Source organism: Cebus imitator, unplaced genomic scaffold (assembly GCF_001604975.1).
Source record: "Cebus imitator isolate Cc_AM_T3 unplaced genomic scaffold, Cebus_imitator-1.0 Scaffold88, whole genome shotgun sequence".
NCBI lineage: Eukaryota > Metazoa > Chordata > Mammalia > Primates > Cebidae > Cebus > Cebus imitator.
Genome location: NW_016107403.1, coordinates 5712602 through 5731800, shown reverse-complemented (window position 1 = coordinate 5731800; position 19199 = coordinate 5712602). Strand labels below are relative to the sequence as shown.

The following is a 19199-nucleotide window of genomic DNA, read 5'->3' as shown; positions in this document are numbered from 1 at the left end:
TAGAGACGGGGTTTCACCATGTTGACCAGGATGGTCTCGATCTCTTGACCTCGTGATCCACCCGCCTCGGCCTCCCAAAGTGCTGGGATTACAGGCTTGAGCCACCGCGCCCGGCGGCTCTTGCATTTTTAAACAAAATAACAAAGATCAAAAAAGACCTGTCACAGTTATGCTGTCAGTTGCTTACACAACATCCGCTCTATCTATCTTCCTTAGCTTAGGGAAATCCTGGTTTTCTCTGGGGTAGCCCCAGGACTTGGATTACAATGCATGTAACTAAATGGGACAATCCTGTTCCCTGCTTTCCTAGGATCCTTTGAAACTAGGGTGGCTCCATCACCCGGTTGTAGCTAATGGGACCTGATGGCTAATGAGGGGATTTCTCGGAAAGCTTTCATTGTCTTCAAAGAAGGGTAGATAGGTTCCACCATCATCCTTCCACATTCTTCCTGCCTTGATAGGAACATGTGGATCACAGCTGTGACACCTCTGTCAGAAGAGAAAGGCCTTGACTTCACTGAGCCACTGAATCAATGCTGATAAACATCTGCCTCCAAACGTCTTGCGATATATGTAAAATAAACCTCTATTTACTTAAAAATTGCAGCTGGGTTTTCTCTTACTTGTGGCCACCTGCAATCTTGACCAATTAATATTCAGACGAATTCTCATGCCAGACTACCAAACACACCTATGTGTAACATTCCAATGTTTAGAAATTCACATTAATGGCTGAAAGAAATCTAAATCGCTCATAAGGATGCAACCGCAGAGAAATCATGTGCAAATCATCTGTGTCTTTGCTATTTAAAGAGCCTTAGACCAGAAAGTCCCCAGATCTAGTTACAACTTGCAACAGAAAATGTCACCAGAAAATCCAGATATCACTTTGGGCATTGGTTTCCACTAAAATCAACAATAATTGTAACTTCAGCAATATGATTGAGATATCAGAAAGGAAAATGTGAGTGGGTGGAGTTTCTAGTTTAGAAATCATAATCCCACTGATAAGACAGCATCTCCAATCAACTTCACTAGAGTCTAGACACAGCCACGACAACCCTACCTAGCAAACCTCTAAGAGGGCCACATTTTCTCAATGCATACATAATCAAAAGAGTGTCATATGTTCTTCCCAGAACCAACTTCATCAACTGTTATTTTTAGCCAAGAACCAGAAACTGAGACATGTAGTTACCACATGATCCAGAAGCTCTACATGTCACTTTTTCCTTCTATCCACTCATGAATATATCCTACAGCCAGTAAGTATGATGTGACAAGAAGGGTCTTTTTGAGGACCAAGGCAGTTACTTCACTGTGGACCTTCTCTGAGGGACAGGGAAGCCAGCATAATGGGATCGGCCCATACATTGTCCTTTAAATTGGGTAAGTGTATCTGCTGTGAGTAGTCCCAAAGGCAGCAGGCACAAGCTGAAGAACAGCCATTGGTTTTATGGCACCATATGTGCTCTGCCTCTAAATGTCTCCTTTATTTGATCTTTACCAGTGTTTTCATTGGTGTTCCTTTATTCTTTTATTTTCTACGTCCCTCTCTCTTCTCTGCCATGCTTCTTTCCAACTCTAAAAATAAAGAAGGTCCAATTTCAGGTATGACTCCACAGATCCCATCCACATAGGTTAGAGATGGCAAGATGGGATGGATGACTTTCTCAGTGACCTTTTTGTGGTCATCTATGTCTAGGGATAATTTCTTCTTTAAGAGACTGACCAGTGCTAACTTTTGCTTTGGCTAGAAATAAGGACAACACCCTCTTGTTCACACTAGGCCCTGCAAATCTCCATTGGGTTTTTGTGACTTATGTTAACTTGGCTCATGCAAGCATTGCCCAATCTTGTGTCTGAAAACTTAAAAGAGGAAGCAGAGACAGCAGTGACGAAGCTATGAAATGAAGTGAAATGGATAGCCTGGGATCTGCAGGGCTCTCACAGAAGCCTGGAAAGAATCCAGAGGACATCAGGATATGCTGGCAGTGATGGTGTGAGGGCTGGAGCCGAGGTACAGTCTGCAGGTTTCCTTCCATGAGGCAGGAGGCTCCTAACTTAACCCTGACCGACAATGTCATTTGGATAATCTTACCAGTATCTCCCTTCTTTGGGCCTCTTTTCTCATTTTTCCTGCTCTAGACCCCCTTACTTAAACTTCTGTTTCCAAACATTTACTCCTTTGTTTGATCTTTACCAGTGTTTTCACTGGTGTTCCCTAATTTTTTTTATTTTCTACCTTCCACTCTCTTCTCTGCCATGCTTTTTTCCAGCTCTAAAAATAAAGAAGGAAAGAAAATTTTAAACGTTATGAAAAGAAACAAGCACTATTTTACCCTCTCCCGTTTGTGTGCTGGTGAAGTAGCTTCACCTGCAGGGATGTGCAATCTTTTCTCATTTCCTTACCAGACCTTGCTTTAAACCAGGCCAGAGAAGAGGGAAAGTTGAAGAAGGAGGAAATGACAAGGCATCCTACAGATGGAAGAATCAGGAGGGATCCGACCCTTCAGAAGCTGTTACCCCACGCTGGACATACGACTTTTGGACCATTTTAGAATGCAAGTGTCCTAACAGTAGAGATGGTATGTTTCTACATGTGCAATATGCTACTTATCAATGCCACTATTGAGAATTACTGTGATGGGAAGAAATTGATAATTTGAGTTTTAAGGCTTTTTATCCTTTTGTATCTCAATCCAACTATGAATGAGAAAGGCCAGAAATATCCATTAGGTACAGAAAAAAAATCCAGGCCTAAGTTCATGAATGAGAAGTTAAAGCCAGGCACATGAGGTGTTGCCTGTTCTTTGGAAAGATGGAGAAGAATGCAGGAATACTGCTGCCTTGCTTGGTAGAACCCACAGGTCTCTGCACATGCCACTCACGTTGGCATACTCAGAGGTCCCATCTCCACGTAGCGCTCCTTCTCTGTACAGGTTGAACCTCTGAGTTCAGTAAGGTGTCCCATCAGTGAGTTTGGGCCAGTGGTCCTGGAGACATCTCCTCTCTCAGTGCCACGCCCTTAGTCAACTCCTGGGGTTCATCACTCAGATCCTAACACAAATGGAACCAGGGGTATTTGCTGCTTTAGGTCCCTGGATTGCCTATGTTCTTGAATCCTCCCTTTCAAGGCATGCCTCTCACTTTATCATTACTGACTTTATGTGAAATATTGGATTGTTTGGCTCTTTTTTTGGTGATTGCTCCAGGACAGGGGTCATGTCTGTTTTCACTAGCCTTGGAATTTCCATAGCTCAATTCAGACATTCTATAAATATTTGTAAATTGAGTAACTAAATGGATATAAATTCATTATCACCAAGGAAAAGACCACGCTAAGTGGTTTCTATCGGGGGACATGCAAGTAAAGCCATGGCTATACATTAATAAAAATCATCAGTAAGGTTTGAATCTGAGAAAATTGTGATGGTAACATAGTGGGAAATGATAGCTCATGCATATCCTAAAAATACAACACATGTGAACTATTTCTTATACTGAAAAGATGTAGTGCTAATTAAGCTTCTCAGATTAACAATTCTGTATAAACTGGTAATACTTGGGCTGCCGCGCATGATGACAACAGCCAGCAATGTGGCTGTCCCTGCAAGCTCATCTGATCAATTCCAAAAATGCCATCAACATGAACCTATAAAAAATGTAGACACTGATGATGTTGCACATATCTGGCCAGCTGACAGATGATCTAATGTAAAAAAAAAAAAGTAATAAAATAAAAGGGTTTATGTTATAAGACTATATATTTAAAGAATAAATGGTTATTGATTTAAGTTGAAATATGGGAAGAATAACAAAAACAACAAAACAAAACTAGTTGGTCTGTCAACTTGGTAGTTTTATATTTAAATATCTTTCGAAAAAGTCATATTCTAGTATTAATTAAAAGTACTACTAAAGTTATAGAAAATCAGTAACTTATGTTTAACATCTTGACAAATTTCCTTATAACAAGTTTCATGACCATAAATTTACTTGCTTAGGACAGATTACGTGAGAAATAAAAAGTTGAAAATAATAGCACTCCTTATACATGTGCAGTGCGTGTCACCTAATACTTTTTGGTATTAACTTACTAATCATTCTGAGTTTGAGGGGGTGGCATTATGCATATTTGAAAGTCTTCACCACCCTTATATTTTTCAAAGAATTTTATTTACATTATTTATCAATAACCATTCTTCCCATTTGTTACACAAAGATGACCTCTCACATTAACAAAATCATTTGGTTAATCTGGTGCAGTCGGAGAGTCCCTGCTTAGGTATATCCCTCAAGTTTGAGATTTGGGGTTAAGGAAACAATGGCAGGGAGAACCAGTCTCCTTTTTTGTTTCACAGTCATCTCAGGTGGGTGGCATATTGACGGCATAAACAGGTGGGTGATAAAGAGAATACATTCAGGAAGCAGGCTGCCAGCTGTTCCTGATGGGATACCGGTTTGGCACACTCCCATATGGGGCTCACCCTGACCTGCGAGTCCCACAGAATGACAACACCCAGGGCTGCGTCCTTCCCCACCAAGTACACAAGCATGGCGTGGCTTACCGGTACACTGCGGGCAGCAGGAATCCTGGGTGCGTGAGGGGTTCTGGCAGAGCAGTGGTGGGCACACCTCTGTCTCACACAGCACTCGTCCGCTGTGGCAGGTGCACTGAGTACAGGAGTCAATGTTCCACGTTTCTCCTTCCACAAAGTACTCTCCCCCAGGGGCGTGGCAAACGGAGGGAGTGCTGAGCTCTGGCTTCTGCACCACAAAGTCATCTGGGGAATGACAAAGAATCAGAACATAAGACATTATTCATCTGCAATCTTCCCAACTCCTGAAAGCCTGGTGCTGTTTGCTTCAAGGGACAGAAAAGATGAACTGGATGAAGAACATCTTGCTCTATTCTTATCAAGAGAATAGTGAAGAAAATATATTCCATGCATGGAAACAGCACACAATGGCAAAAGAGCTAATATCAGGACATGAGGTTCCAAGTGGTTTGAGTCTGTCAGTGGTAATAAGAGAATTCAATAAGGTCATTATATTACAGGGAGGGGACTCCCACTCTAGAGACGAGAGCAGGGGCCTCTTCTGACATTTCTATGAATGTGCAGGAACCGTTTCAAATTCAGATCTCTCATTTACTGAGTACTTGCTAAGGTTCAGTTGTTTCCATGCTAAGCACTCTACATGTGTTATTTCATTTATTCCTTATAATCACCTTATTTTATGCATGAGGAAACTGAGGGCTCAGGGAGAGACAAGGAAAGCTGCAACCCAAGTCTATGGTTGTTTGAATCACGGATGTGTTTCCAGATTAAATAAAACTTCCAAATGATCGCTGCCCTATGTGCTTCATTATTTCTGGGATCCTGAGTACTTTTATGCTTGGAAGTATGTCCTGCTGTCAAGGAGGCCACACCCAATCTAAACCAGCTGCCAGCAAACTGAGCAGGAATGCTCCTGTAGAATCAACAGTCTGAAAACCCTCACCTGAGACTAAACTTGTGTTTGGCAATATCATCATCAAGAAAGGTAAATGCTGAGAGCAGAGGTAGTTTTGGTCTCTTGGAGAGATGGCACTGATAGAGAGGGAGTTTAATGTTGAAAAAATCTGAAGAGGTACTGGGAGTTACCCTGAAGTTTTGCTGGGGAAATAAGAAGAATGAAGACATTAACCATATTCATGTAATCCAAATACAACAAGTTCTTCAAGAAGGTGTTGACAGTGTTGAATCCTGCCGAGAAATAGTCTGGAGACATCACGACTAGCTCATGCTTGGAGCTCGGTGGAAGTCACGCCCCAGAATGGGCCCATATACACAGGGATGCTCAGAGCAGAAATCTCTTTAAGAGTGAATTGGGGCTATGACTTTCAAAGTGGTGGTCAGCATCAGAGTCAACAAGACTAATGAGTAAAGTGATGTGGGCTGATTTCCAGTGAAGGGGGCAACAACTTCTAATGCAGCTTTATCTCAAGGGAATTAGTAAAAAGTTTGGAACTTAGGCCAGAGGACGTATCACAGAAAATGGATATTCATCAATCAATGCTTACATCCGCAAGCAACTGTAACAAACTTGCCAGTATAAAAACAGCAGAGAGGAAGATGATTAGGATGAAAATTGTGCTGGAACAAGACGGTAAACATGCATTTCTTGTGGTTTACAGAGAAAGTTCCAAAGTGTATCAACAAATAGATGTAGGAAAAGCCTCCCTTATTGCTTTCAAAAAGGGCTTAGAGAGGACGGACAATTACTGCCTTGTTAAACGCTCATGTATGGAAGTAGTCAGAAGAAATATGATGTGCCTGTCTGTAGGTATCCTTTCCTGCTCACCTTTCTGCTGTATAACGTGCCTCAAGGCAAAACACAAGAGGGGCCAGAGACATGGAGACAAAAGAAAAACTCAAAAGTAGAGAGTAAGGAAGACAGGAAATCTGAGAGACAATATCATTTGGTAAATATTCATTAGAAGAGTTCAGGAACTGCTCACTTATCCCAAGAAGAAAAACAGCTGATCTTGGAATGGAAGAGGGGAGAAAAATAGCAGGAGACTGTGAATGTAACAGCTCTGGAGTCTCTACTCAGAAGGAGCCTTAGTGGCAACATGTTAAAGACTTTTGGAAAAAATTTACCTCTATACATACATTTACATAAATGTGTTTTCATACACATATATCCAGATACTGACACACCCACAATTAGTTATCAACAACTCCACATGTGCTTACATAAGAACTTTCCATGACTGCAATAGAGAAAAATCTTTCTGGTTCTACTGATTTTCAGTTCTTAGTTCAATTATCTATCCTTAGTAAGATCTTTGCATTTCTACCAGTCTAGCTGTTCGAATTCTTCATTGAGGGTATGTTTAGCAAAGACCCAGGTACAAATCCCTCCTCTAGGCATTCACATCTATGATTAAAGCACGGGTCTTCATGCGAACACATGATTTTTTCCTCCCCAAAGAGTCAACATGGAGTCTATCATATTAAACTCCTCATTTATCCTCTTATGCAGGGGACTCTAGCAGTTTTCCACATTTAACTAGCAAAATATGGGAAAAAGGATGTAGTTCTGATATGAAGCACCTCTAACTGAACTATGGGTAAACAAAAGAAAATAAAACAAGTCATCTCTTCTGCATTTGTAATCTGGTTCTCTACAAGGGTATGGGAGCTGCCTGTCACTCTGATCCTGTGGTTGTTCAGCTGTGCAAAATCTCAGAGCTAAAAGAGACTTTAAGTGTCTCTCTCCCTCTCCCTGCCACCATGGCAAAAAAGGTCAACTTCCCTTTGAGGCTAGTCTTGCTGCAAAAGGACCAGGCCTCAGGCTCTTGGCCACACCTTTTGCACAGGTGGACTCATGCACAGAAAGAGACATGGAGTTGTAACTGACCAGAGGAAAAGACAATCATGACTCCAAAATCTGACCGTAGACTTAACTTTAAAAGAAATTTGATACAAGATTTGAGAGACTTCACTTCTCCCAGGTCTTTGGGCAGGCATACTATTTTACTCTGGGTAAGAGAGTCAATCTTTCTGTGTCTGTTTTCCAAATGAGAAACTGTCTCATTGTGTTTTTCCCTAACTCAAAGTGGCCTGCAAAGAGAGGGAAATAATAGATATAAAACTATTGAACTCTTTGGATAAAAGGTACTACATGAGGTTTATGGTTATAATTACTGTTATTTGACAATCATAATTCATACCCCCTTGAATTACAAATCCATTCTGTCTTTCTAGTAACTTATCTTGATTACCATGATTATGATTTCAAATGTTTTGGATGTGTGGTCACTCTAAATCTCCATTTGGCAAGAGTGCTACATGTCTATTAATTTAAAAAAGAGCAATAGCCACAGACTTCAGTAATTTTCTCCCTCTCAAATATTACTTTATATGTGATAAAGTTTTATGAGATAAAACTAGCACCAATCCCCTCAAATGAATGAGGACATTCAGACCTAATATGCTATCAATAAAATGGAGAGCTGGAATGTAAGTACATCAGCCCACAAACCTTTAGAAAAACGTAGTCCAAAGACCTTACATACTGAGTCAATCATTCAAAAAGGTGGATACTTATTTATAGAATGTTAGAATTTTCTCTGGTCTTTGATTCTTCACTGATAGTACCCGGATCATTCTGCAGTGGTTGCTGAAAAAAACCATACAGCGCTGAAAAGTGCTCCGGGGGTCGTCCCCTGCAACCTCCCCAGAGTTACAGATGTCTCTAGGGCCCTGCAAGGCAGAAGTCATTTGCTTATGGAGCACACAGATGGCAGCCAGCTTTTACCTGCACATGATGGGCAGCACTGTCCGGGATGAATGGTGGGGTTGCCGCAGGAAGGCACCGGGCAGGTGATCAGGGCACACATTTCCCGTCCATTCAGACAGTAGCATTCCCGGCACCCATCGTGCCAGCTCTCCTCATTTTTATGATGATGACCATCCACGGTCAGACAAGTGCCCGACAGGACAGGTGGCCCGACTGAAGCAGAGACCTCTGGACAGAGAGAAGGCGGCCTGGTAAGAAGCGACTATTGCACAGAAGAAACAGTCTGCAGAGTCCGTACATGGCCTGGAGCCCAGCCACCAACAGTTAACGTCTACACAGGACAGTTTGTGACACGGGACATGTTGATGAAAAGAATTTAAGTCAATATGCTCTCAATTTTGAACAAAAGAGAGAAAAAAACCTGCAAATACTTTCTCTCCAATTGGTGGGATGATGGCTGATCTTTTATTTCTTCTACTCTACTTTCCCATAGTTTATATAATGAACAAGCACTGATTTTATAACAAATGCTATACACATGTTGAATTTATTCAGAATCGCTCTAGAAGTGTCATCCAATGGGGACATCCTGGGCATCTTGCAAAAAACAGTTTTGTTCAGCAGAACAATTAAAGCAGTGACTAGATTTTTGTTTACTCCAGCCCCCTTAAAAACACCATTAAGGTGATAACTGTCCAGCTTTGAAACATCATAAAACAAAGTTTAGGAATCTGTTATTGTTTAATTTCTGGATTGTGCCGACAAGTACAACATACAGGGACAGGCAGCAGGGCTGCAGCTGGGTTAAGGGCAGAAACGGTGGTCAGGGTGTATGCTCAGTGGCTTCAGCAATCTCCCTGGCGCAGAAGCCTCAGGCAGCAGGGATACCTGGGCCCTGTGCTTATATACAGCTGTGGGCTGGCAAGTGCTTACTCAGCCAAAGGCTAACTTCTCATGGAAAACTGGAAATACAGGAGCAAACTTCTGAGCTATACCCACCCTCTAGAACTTTGAAATGGGGATATTTACTGTTGCAATTTTATGACTCTTACTCCTGAACAGAGCGAGGCTCTACAGAGGTTGAAATAACTGTGCTTTAAGCGAAAGTTCCTGATACAAGTAAAAAGAGCTAGGAAGTGATTAATTGAGTCAATGTGCTTGTCCATCATATGCTTACTTCACATTCTATTCTGAGCTTTTACTTCATAAAAATGAAAGGAAAGGGAGTCCTGTGGGATGGTCCCACAGAGACTGACATTTGTGTGAGAATAGGCAGCAATCACTGAAACCATTTCATTTATAGGATGTCCTTCTGTCCCTAGTTTCGGTGCCCTGGCTGCTCTGAGGGGGAAGGACCATGTGTATACACTTACCTCTGCACTTGCAGATAAGACAGCCGTGACTGTCCTGTTGGAAACCCAAAGGGCAGATCTTACTGCATGAGAGCTCTGGACATTTTCTACAGCGACAGATGTCACAGCCATGCTTATTCTTCCTGGGTAATTAAAATTTGTCAGGGGTCAGAAAATCAAAAAGTCTCAAATGATGCCCAAGCACTCAGACCAAGGGTCAATAAAGTGATATCGCTATAAAACATAGTAACTTGACTTTTGCTCTCAAAGACTCCTGGAGTGGTGGGTAATTAGCTCCCTGTGGCCATGACCACCACTCACTCTTGACCAAGGTTGAGAGTTGCCCAAGCACTTACGTGCTTCTAGGATGTAGTGCTCAGAACCCCAATGACATGACTTGATTTAATTAGGGAGAGTGGTACACCACAGTAAAAAAAAAAGAATGTGTAACTCCATGAATAGGAAAGTGAAGACTTTGTTGGTTTATCTCTTTATTCCTGTGTTTCTCCATCCATTTATTCATTCACTCACCCATCCATGTATCCATCCATCCATCCTGTCACCCATCTGTTCTTCCCTCCCTCCCTCACGAAGTATCTGCTGCATGCATAAAGTAGTTCTTTACTCAGCAGGTACATACAAGGGGCACCAGCTGCTGCCTTCAACCTGACACTCCCATGTGGTGTCTGGCCAAGATTTCTCTTTTGGTGTGCGTCCCTAAAACATGTGTTCTAGCCAGTGTAATATTCAGTTGTCCAAGATGGCCAACTGGGTCCTCTCTGAATGTGCTTACTGACAAGAATACAAAGTGAAATCTACAATCTTCCAAGAGATTTTTCTCCAGGACGAGAGTAGAATTTGAACACAGCTTTGGTTCTGAACCGTCATGATACTGTAGCAGGTGGTTGTAGCTACTATTGTGATAATGCTACTTCATTTTACATTAGTCGTTAGGTTAAGAAATAACATATCATATTCGTATTTCAGTATTAAGAATGATGATGATTCATCATTTTATTTGGGGAATTTTAGGAACAATGTTTCTAATTTAATTATCCAATGAAAATTAGAAATAAAGCCTCTGCCAAAACTAGAATTTTTAAAGAAAGAAAAAAAAAAAAGATGACTGACAGGAGATGGGAAAGAGATGATGGATCTAAGTCCCTCGTAATTAATAGGACTAGGCCAGGCACAGTGGCTCATGCCTGTAATCCCAGCACTTTGGAGGGCCAAGGCAGGCTGATCACTTGAGACAGGAGTTCCAGATAAGCCTGGGCAACATGGTGAAACTCCGTCTCTACAAAAAAAAAAAAACCAAAAATTAGCTGGATATGGTGGCGCATGCCTCTGGTCCCAGCTGCTCCGGGGTGCTGAAGTAGGAGGACTGTCAGCATGGGAGGTTGAGGCTGCAGTGAGCCACGTTTGTGCCACTGCACCACAGCCTGGGTGACAGAGCAATACCCTGCCTCAAAAAAAGAAAGAAAACAAAAGAAAAGAAAAGAAAAGAAAAGAAAAGAAAAGAAAAGAAAAGAAAAGAAAAGAAAAGGAAAGAAAAGAAAAGAAAAGAAAGAAAGGAAAGAAAGGAAAGAAAGGAAAGAAAGGAAAGAAAGGAAAGAAAGGAAAGAAAGAAAGAAGGAAAGAAAAAGTATTTCTAGCACTACATACATATATCAAACTGGAAAGACAGATTGAAATGAAAGAGAACAAAGAAAAAATGATAAGGCGATTTTTCTAAAGGCATACACTTGACATAAACGTAGACATAAGAGCTTATACAGACACTAAAGAAACAAATGTGAAGTGTCTATTGTCTGGAATAATCTAGATTTTCATGGGGTTTGACTCAATAAAGTACATTAAAAAATACAAGTCATGGCCCCTTATCTCCAAGGAAATTCATAAAATCTAATGCTAGATAGAGAAAGAAAATAAAATGCTGACTAGTTCCAAGGTGAGACACCTAGGCATGGCAGGTAAGGATGCACTTATTTCAAGTGAGTGGGGGTCTTCAATTCATCTTAAAGTATGTGTTAAGTAAGTGATCACAAATGGACCCCTGGGACAAGTGTGAAGAGCTGTAGCACTTCCAACACTGGGACCTCACAATTCCATCTCCTCATCTTCCCAGCAGTGTCTAAAGGACTCTGCTATGTGAAAGTCTCACATAACAGGCACAAAGGGTGTGTCTGGCCCATCTCCGTAAAAAATAAGAGTAAAACCTGATTCTCTTCTTTGGAGATACAACCTTTTCCTCGCTTTCTGAATCATCTAACAAAACAAATACAGATATTCTGGCCTCAATACATCATAGAATAATTCACGAACAACATATAAAACAAAATAAGTAGGAACATTTCACCAAGGGGTACTTCATAACAGCTTTTCTGAATTAAGAAATACGTACAGCAATCCCAGTGGACAATACTTGTCACAGATTATGGGTCTGCACTTCTTGGGCCTTGGGCGGCACTCACAGATCTCACAGTTTTGGGCATCAGTTAGGAAACCGAAGGGACAGTCCAAGGTGCAGCCTTGTTTACGTTCTGAGCACAGTTCCTCGCCTGTGAAGACATACAGATGGCACGTTTTTCTAAAGATAAATAGGGCAGAACACATCGATGCTAAAATACTGTCCCCGAATCCTCCACACGTCCATAGATTTAAATTTCTCAGCTTTACCATAGCACTGGTTATCACTAAAAAGAACAGACTGTGCTATTTCATGGTTATCACATCACTCAATGTTTTAGTAATAATCAAAATAAAAGTCCAACTTTGAAATACATAGATTTCTAAAGTGTACTCAAATCTGTTAGGCTTTGAGTGAAGAGCAGGCTGATAATTATTATGACAGAGCATTTTCCCATGAACTTTATAAATTACTTCAAACCACTGATGATTATTTATGTTATGCGAGAATTAGAAATTTACAGTTCGATTTTCATTGTGTTTTATTTCTACTACATATCCATAATAATGCATATTCTTTTTTCTTTTTTTTTTCTTTTGAGACAGATCTCTCGCTCTGTCACTCACACTGGAGTACGGTGGCATGATTTCAGCTCACTGCAACTTCTGTCTCCTGGGTTCAAGCGATTCTCCTACCTCAACCTCCAGAGTTTCTGGGACTACAGGCATGCGCCACCACACCTAGCTAATTTTTCAATTTTTAGTAGAGATGGGGTTCACCATCTCTACTAAATGTTGCCACGCTCATCTCAAACTCCTCACTTCAAGTGATCCGCCGGTCTCAGCCTCCCAAAGTGCTGGGATTACAGGCGTGAGTCACTGCCCCCATTCCATAATACATGTTTTTAAATGTTTACATAATAATTACTTTTATGTGTGTTAGATGCTATCATATAATACTGCACATTGTATGCAGCATAAGGGATTTCTTACTATTCCTTTAAAAGAAGTACATCTCTTATAACATGATAGTGATTAAAATAATCAGTGGTACATTTAGATATGTTTTTTTCTCTATGTGCTGACAAGTACCCAGGTATTTGGATATATTTACATAATTGGCTTTTTAGTTAACTGGCTAAAATATGTGTGTGCTGAAAAAATACTCATATTAATGTTTAAGTAACCACTATTTGAAGTGTTCAAAGTATCCCTTGTTCAGAATCTGGCGTGATGTTTAACTGTCTTCCATTAGTCAGTTACAACACTATTTTGGAAGAACAAAAAAGGAAAGTAGCAATGATGACTATCAACATTATTAGCTTAATAGAAGTCTTCTAAAATGATGTTAAAAGGCTACATAAGGCTTACCAGAGAAAAAGGAAAATGTTTAAGGTTAAAAAAAAAAAAAAAGCATTGTTTAGTGATATAAATTAAGCAAGTTGAGACCTGTGTGAATTAAATGTAGAATTTGAAAGACCATCAAATTTAAAGAAAGGAAGTTAGTATGGTGATGGCAAAAGTACAGCAATGTTTGAATGTTGTTCTACATGGATTGGTGAAATGGGAAGCAGAGTCTATTATTAGAATGATGACCAAATTTTATATTTTATCTGAATATCCTTTAAACATGAATACTGTAACAGTGCAGAAGTCACTAGGAAAACAGAACGAATCTGTCCCCTTAACACATAAATCTTATGAACTAAAATTTAATCTTAACTACAGTGAATAGGTGAAATGGGTCCATGTTTTACATAAATATTTCAAGATAGCATCTTTTGTGACTTAGTTGGCAATATTTGCATATTTAATTTGCTATCTTTTAAAAAGGAAAATGTGATTTATGGTATAATTTTCTACTCTGTCATTATCATAAACCTTTTATTACACATATAAATATAACCTCATGGGCTTGTATTACACTGTAAAGCAACTGATTACTAATTTGCATCCTTAAAAGAGAAATTCTAAATGGTTCATTTAGAAATTTCTAATTATATGACTTGAAAGGTCATAATTTTTCATTCCCCATTATTAAGGGAATCATGAAGGAAGACTTTATTGGCCAAGTTTCTTTCTCTAAACACAGAGATCTAAATTGTGAACCCATTTTTCTGTCATAAGGATTTTTAGGTCATGACAACAAATGGATCATGTTGGGAAGTAGATGAATTAAAAACATCCTGAAAACTTCCCAGAGTCAACATCTCTTGGGATTAAATTCCTTGAAACTTTGGAGTCTGAGTAGCTTGATGCCTTTATTTTCTGGTCCTGCAATGAAGAAGCAGTTTTTCCATAGACCTTGATCTAGAATGTGCTTCATCTTTAAAGAAAACTGTTGTGTCTCCATTCAAGTTTAAACAATGTGATAAAAACTAGTCTGTAATCTACCACTGCTTTGCAATGGAAGGGAATTTCAAACAAAGGTTGGTACAGTTAAACAAAAATATAGGACATTCATTAGGAGACTAGCTCTGCCTCCTAGCAGTGGGAAGCTCTAGTGCTGCGCTGAATTGGGACCACTTTCCTGCATGCTCTGCTCTGACCCATCTACATTCAGCTTCCCAAAAGAGGGAGCTCTAGGGCCGGGCCCTGGATTCCTCAGGCACACTGTATAGGGACTACCATGGTATTTAGTACCGAGCGGGTATTAAATAAATATTTGCTAAATAAATACATCAATCAATGTTCTCGTTACCTCCTACTCCACTGTCATCAAGACTGCCATATTATCAGAGAAATGACAGCATGAAAATAATTACTCTGAGAGTATTGAAATTTTCCCAAAATACTGGCAGTTGCCAAAACATCTCAAAATACCATCTTCTAATTCAGAAATAGATAACATTAAAGACTGGAAGGTAGACCTAAATCAACATATGTCAATTATGAAATTTTCTTAAGACAAATGTATCATCATGGCTAACTTTTAAATAAAGAGCAGATCGATTGCAGCTGGCTCAAACTTGTAATCCCAGCACTTTGGGAAGCCGAGGTGGGAGAACTGCTTGAGGCCAGGAGTTTCAGACTAGCCTGTGCAACAAAGTGAGACCCTGCGTCTGCCAAAAAATAAAACAGCTGGGTGTGGTGGACAGCGCCTGTAATCCCAGCTACTGATTACTAATTTGCATCCTTAGAAGAGAAATTCTAAATGGTTCTTTTAGAACCATTTATATAAACAAGAATTAAGGGAGGCTGAGGCAAGAGGATTACTTGAGCCCAGGAGGTCCAGGCTGCAGTGAAAGCTATGATTGTGCCACCGCCTGGGAGACAGAGCAAGAACCTGTGTCTGAAAAATAAACATAAAAACATAAAGAACAGAACAGAGATTAGAAATACAGTATTTATAGAAGGGTAGGGGTTTATATGTTTGTTTGTAAAGCTTTGGTACATCACTTGAGGCAACCATGGAGAAAAAGGTGGCTTTATGTTCACAATTTTTCAGCATTATGACTTTACTGTGATCTAAAAATGCTTTCTAATCCATGGGGGGAAGTTACTATTGAAGAGAAAGTGATGAATAATGGCAAAGCACAGGGCCAGTACAGCATGGCCGATCAATAGCAACTATGCAGTAAACACTCTGTTCATTCTGGAAAAAAAGAAACGTTTGCTCCTATGCGTGCCTATGCTCAAAACGTGACACAATTATGGAGGGAGCATTCATTCCTTATTATCTATAAATACAATGTAACTCCCATGTAGAACACACTGTGGGTGATGTCCCTTAGAGAAGCATGCATACTTCTTTGCTGTAGTACAGCAGGTCCTCAAATAGCAATGGTTTTGTTCAGCGTCACTGTGTCATAACTTTAACAAGGGGAATAAAAATCAATTCTCGGCTGGGGCCACTCTCTGTGTGGAGACTGGATGCTCTCTCCATGCTGCGTGGGTTTTCTCTGGCTACTCTCACATCCCAAAGATGTGCACAGTAGGTGAACTGGGGTGTCTACATGGTCCTAATCCAAGTGTGGGGTGTGTGTGTGTGTGTGTGTATGTGTGTATGTGTGTGTGTGCAAGTGTTGGGTGTGTGTGTGCAAGTGTTGGGTGTGTGTGTGTGTGTGCGCGTGCACGTGCGCACCACCCTCAACCCTGGACTGGAATAAGTGAGTTGGAAAATAAATACAAATTCTTATGAAATAAAAATTTGTAAAGCAGGTCTCCTCTTCTATGTATTTCTTCCTAAGTATGAATGAAATGGAGGTGCCCTCAGGCAGCACACACTGATGTTCCTTTTGAAACGCCGAACAAAATACTAACCTAAAGACAGTGTAAGCATGCATCTTCCTCATAGTCTCAACTTGACAAATGGCAGTGACATATTGTGACTTCCTTCAAAGGCAGTTGAGGAAAATTGCTTCTTTGAACTTAATGATAAAATATTTTGTGTGAAGTGACCAAAGTCGTAGATAAGCATGAGCAGGTGGCCAAGATTTCGTGACAGCAAAACCCAGGTGCACGTGGTAGGTGCACGTGGTAGGTGACGTGACTGGACACAATGAGATCTGTATTTTTAGTTTAAAAACTCAGAAAAAAATGGATTAATATATATGATCCCATGTTAAGAAAGACATAGCTTTCTTAATGTAAGAGGCATTAGAAGGATTAAAATATAAACACTTCATGACTATTACCAATTATCTTTGTGTTAAAAAAACAAGGTTGGCCATATGAGAAAACATAGGCTGCCAAGGCAACTCCAGCAAACGTGGCTTTCTAAAGGGAGGCATGTGTGCAACAGGGACTGATCCTTCCCCCAACAGAATCAAGTGTAGGAAGGCAAGACACCCCCAAATGGGTAGAGGCTAATAGAAAATTTAAAGATGGCAATAACTACAAGCTCAACAAGAGGTTTTTGTTTGTTTGCTTGTTTTTTGAAACAGGGTCTTGCTCTGTCACCCAGGCTGGAGTGCAGTGGCACAATCACAGCTAACTGCAGCCTCAACTTCCTGAGCTCAAGAGATCTCCCCATTTTAGACTCCTGAGTAGCTGGAACTACAGGCCCTCACTATCATGCCTGGCTAATTTTTGTATTTTTTGTAGAGATGGGGTTTTGCCACGTTGCCCAAAGCTGGTTTCAAATTCCTGAAGTCAAGCAATCCATCCACCTTGGCCTCCCAAGTGCTGGGATTACAGGCGTGAGCCACCACGCCTGGCCAACAAGAGTTTTATAAACTCAGTTTTGGCACTAACTACACAGTGCAGATAGTGTGATGGTCACATGTAGCTGAGAAAACAGATCGACTTAACTCCTATTTTGTATTTTCTTCTTCAAAAATATTTTTACAAAAGTGACAAATGGTTAAGGTTAAGTGGAATGTTAAAGCCTGAGATAATTGATAAATCAGAACATGAACATCTGTCTACATTAAGTCCAAGCCTCTGAGCCATGGTAATTATACTCACAGGCCCATGGAAAAAGGGCTTATTACAGAACCACTATTACATTTGAGAGAGATTGAAGAGAATACAAAGAGATTTAAGAAAATAGGTTGCATGTCAATTCAAAAGGGACAAAGCGTTCTAAAAACTATACAACTTGACATTCACAACTGAAAATTCTTCAGAAATAATTGTTAAATATATGATCTGTGACATTTACACAAATAAACCACTGAGTGCCAGGAGCCAGCACAGATTCTGGGAAAAACAAGCCAGGCCCCTATAACTTCAGTTCATTTTAAAAACAGGGTTTCCAGCAAAGGAATGCTCTGATGTATTTTGTAACGTATTTTGATTTCAGACAAGATACGGGACAAGTGTTTTTCAAGATTTCTTGTGGAGATATGTGCTGTCAGCTAAATAACTCTACTCAAGGAGCGATTGGCTATGTTCAACATCATTCTGCAGGTCTTTGTCCTTGGTTCTGTGCAGTTTATTTTAATTCAGGGATTTAGATGAGGACATGTAAGTTGTGCTTACTTCATATAAGCTGGGTGGCATAAAGTATAAGATCACATTATCGAGATTCAAAAATAGCCCAACTAGTTAGAAATCGTTTAAAATGATCAGGATAATCTCTTGTTATATTTGGCTGGGTATTTATATCATTAAAAAAAAAATTAAAGTTCTATTACAGAACAGATAAGAACCACCTAACAGCAGGTGATGTAAAAAAAGTTCCTAGTGTTTTTAGGTACTTATAACCTCAATATCAGCCAAAGACATGCAATTCAAGGAGCCAATGCAAACTTAGGCCACATAGCAGTGCTGCACTCTGCAGACCAAATTCTGGAGTACCTTTTTCTTTTTGAGACAGTGTCTTGTGCTACTGCCCAGGCTGGAGTGCAGTAATGCAATCTCAGCTCACTGTGATCTTCGCCCTACCCGCCCACAGGCTCAAGTGATTCTCCCACCTCAGCCTCCTGAGTAGCTGGGATGACAGGCACACACCACCACACCTAGCTATTTTTTTTGTATTTTTGGTAGAGATGGGGATCTCGCCATGTTGCCAGGCTGGTCTTGAACTCCTGAGCTCCAGTGATCCACCAGCCTTGGCCTCCCAAAGTGCTGAATTTACAGGTGTGAGCCACTGTGCCTGTCCATCTTGGAGTATATTGATTGCAGGCCACTTTTTATGTAAGGACAATGACATCTTGTGTGTCAAAGGATGGAAAAGATCCAGAAAGTTCTAGAAACTGTCACCTAAAGAATGGCCAAGGAGAATGAGAGTGTTTATTCTGGTAGAATTAGGGGAATTCAAAATATGTGTGTGTATGTGTGTGTGTATTCTTTTATTTTTTTCTGGAAGAAATGCAATATACTCTATCTAGTTTTAGAGGCAGGGCCTGGACACGACTGGAATCTACATGGAGGCAGAGCTGGGGTCAACAAAGTGAAGCACAGTCAAAGGATTATGGCTGTCATATGCGGAATGTGACACTGTGTGTGTGGGTGACTTCTGTGTCACTGGATGACCTTGGCAAGTGTACTAAAGGGAGAGCCTTCTCAGTGGCTGGAAGGATGCACTCTGGGTTGCACTCCTGATGCAACTGCACATCAAGGGAACAGAGACAAAAGCCACAATAAAGAAGCCGTTCTTTTCTCCCAAACGACTACGTATTTCTGTTAAAAATAACTTTTTCCCCCCTTTTTTCAGGTTGTCAAGAGAATGCCTGAACAGGAGTGAAAAAGATACTCAAT

The 19199-nt window shown here is 40.4% G+C and overlaps 1 protein-coding gene across 5 annotated transcripts in view; it reads right to left on the bottom strand.

The window, feature by feature from the left end:
• CRIM1 (cysteine rich transmembrane BMP regulator 1) overlaps positions 1-19199 on the bottom strand; it is a 194133-nt gene that overhangs the window by 27580 nt on the left and 147354 nt on the right. For all 5 annotated transcript variants that reach the window (XM_017534875.2, XM_017534877.2, XM_017534878.2 and 2 more), the window contains 4 exons: positions 12049-12205; positions 9666-9787; positions 8311-8520; positions 4572-4787 (listed from right to left, as the gene is read on the bottom strand). In XM_017534875.2, coding sequence (XP_017390364.1) covers positions 4572-4787; positions 8311-8520; positions 9666-9787; positions 12049-12205 — 705 coding nt within the window. The remainder of the gene's footprint in view (positions 1-4571; positions 4788-8310; positions 8521-9665; positions 9788-12048; positions 12206-19199) is intronic.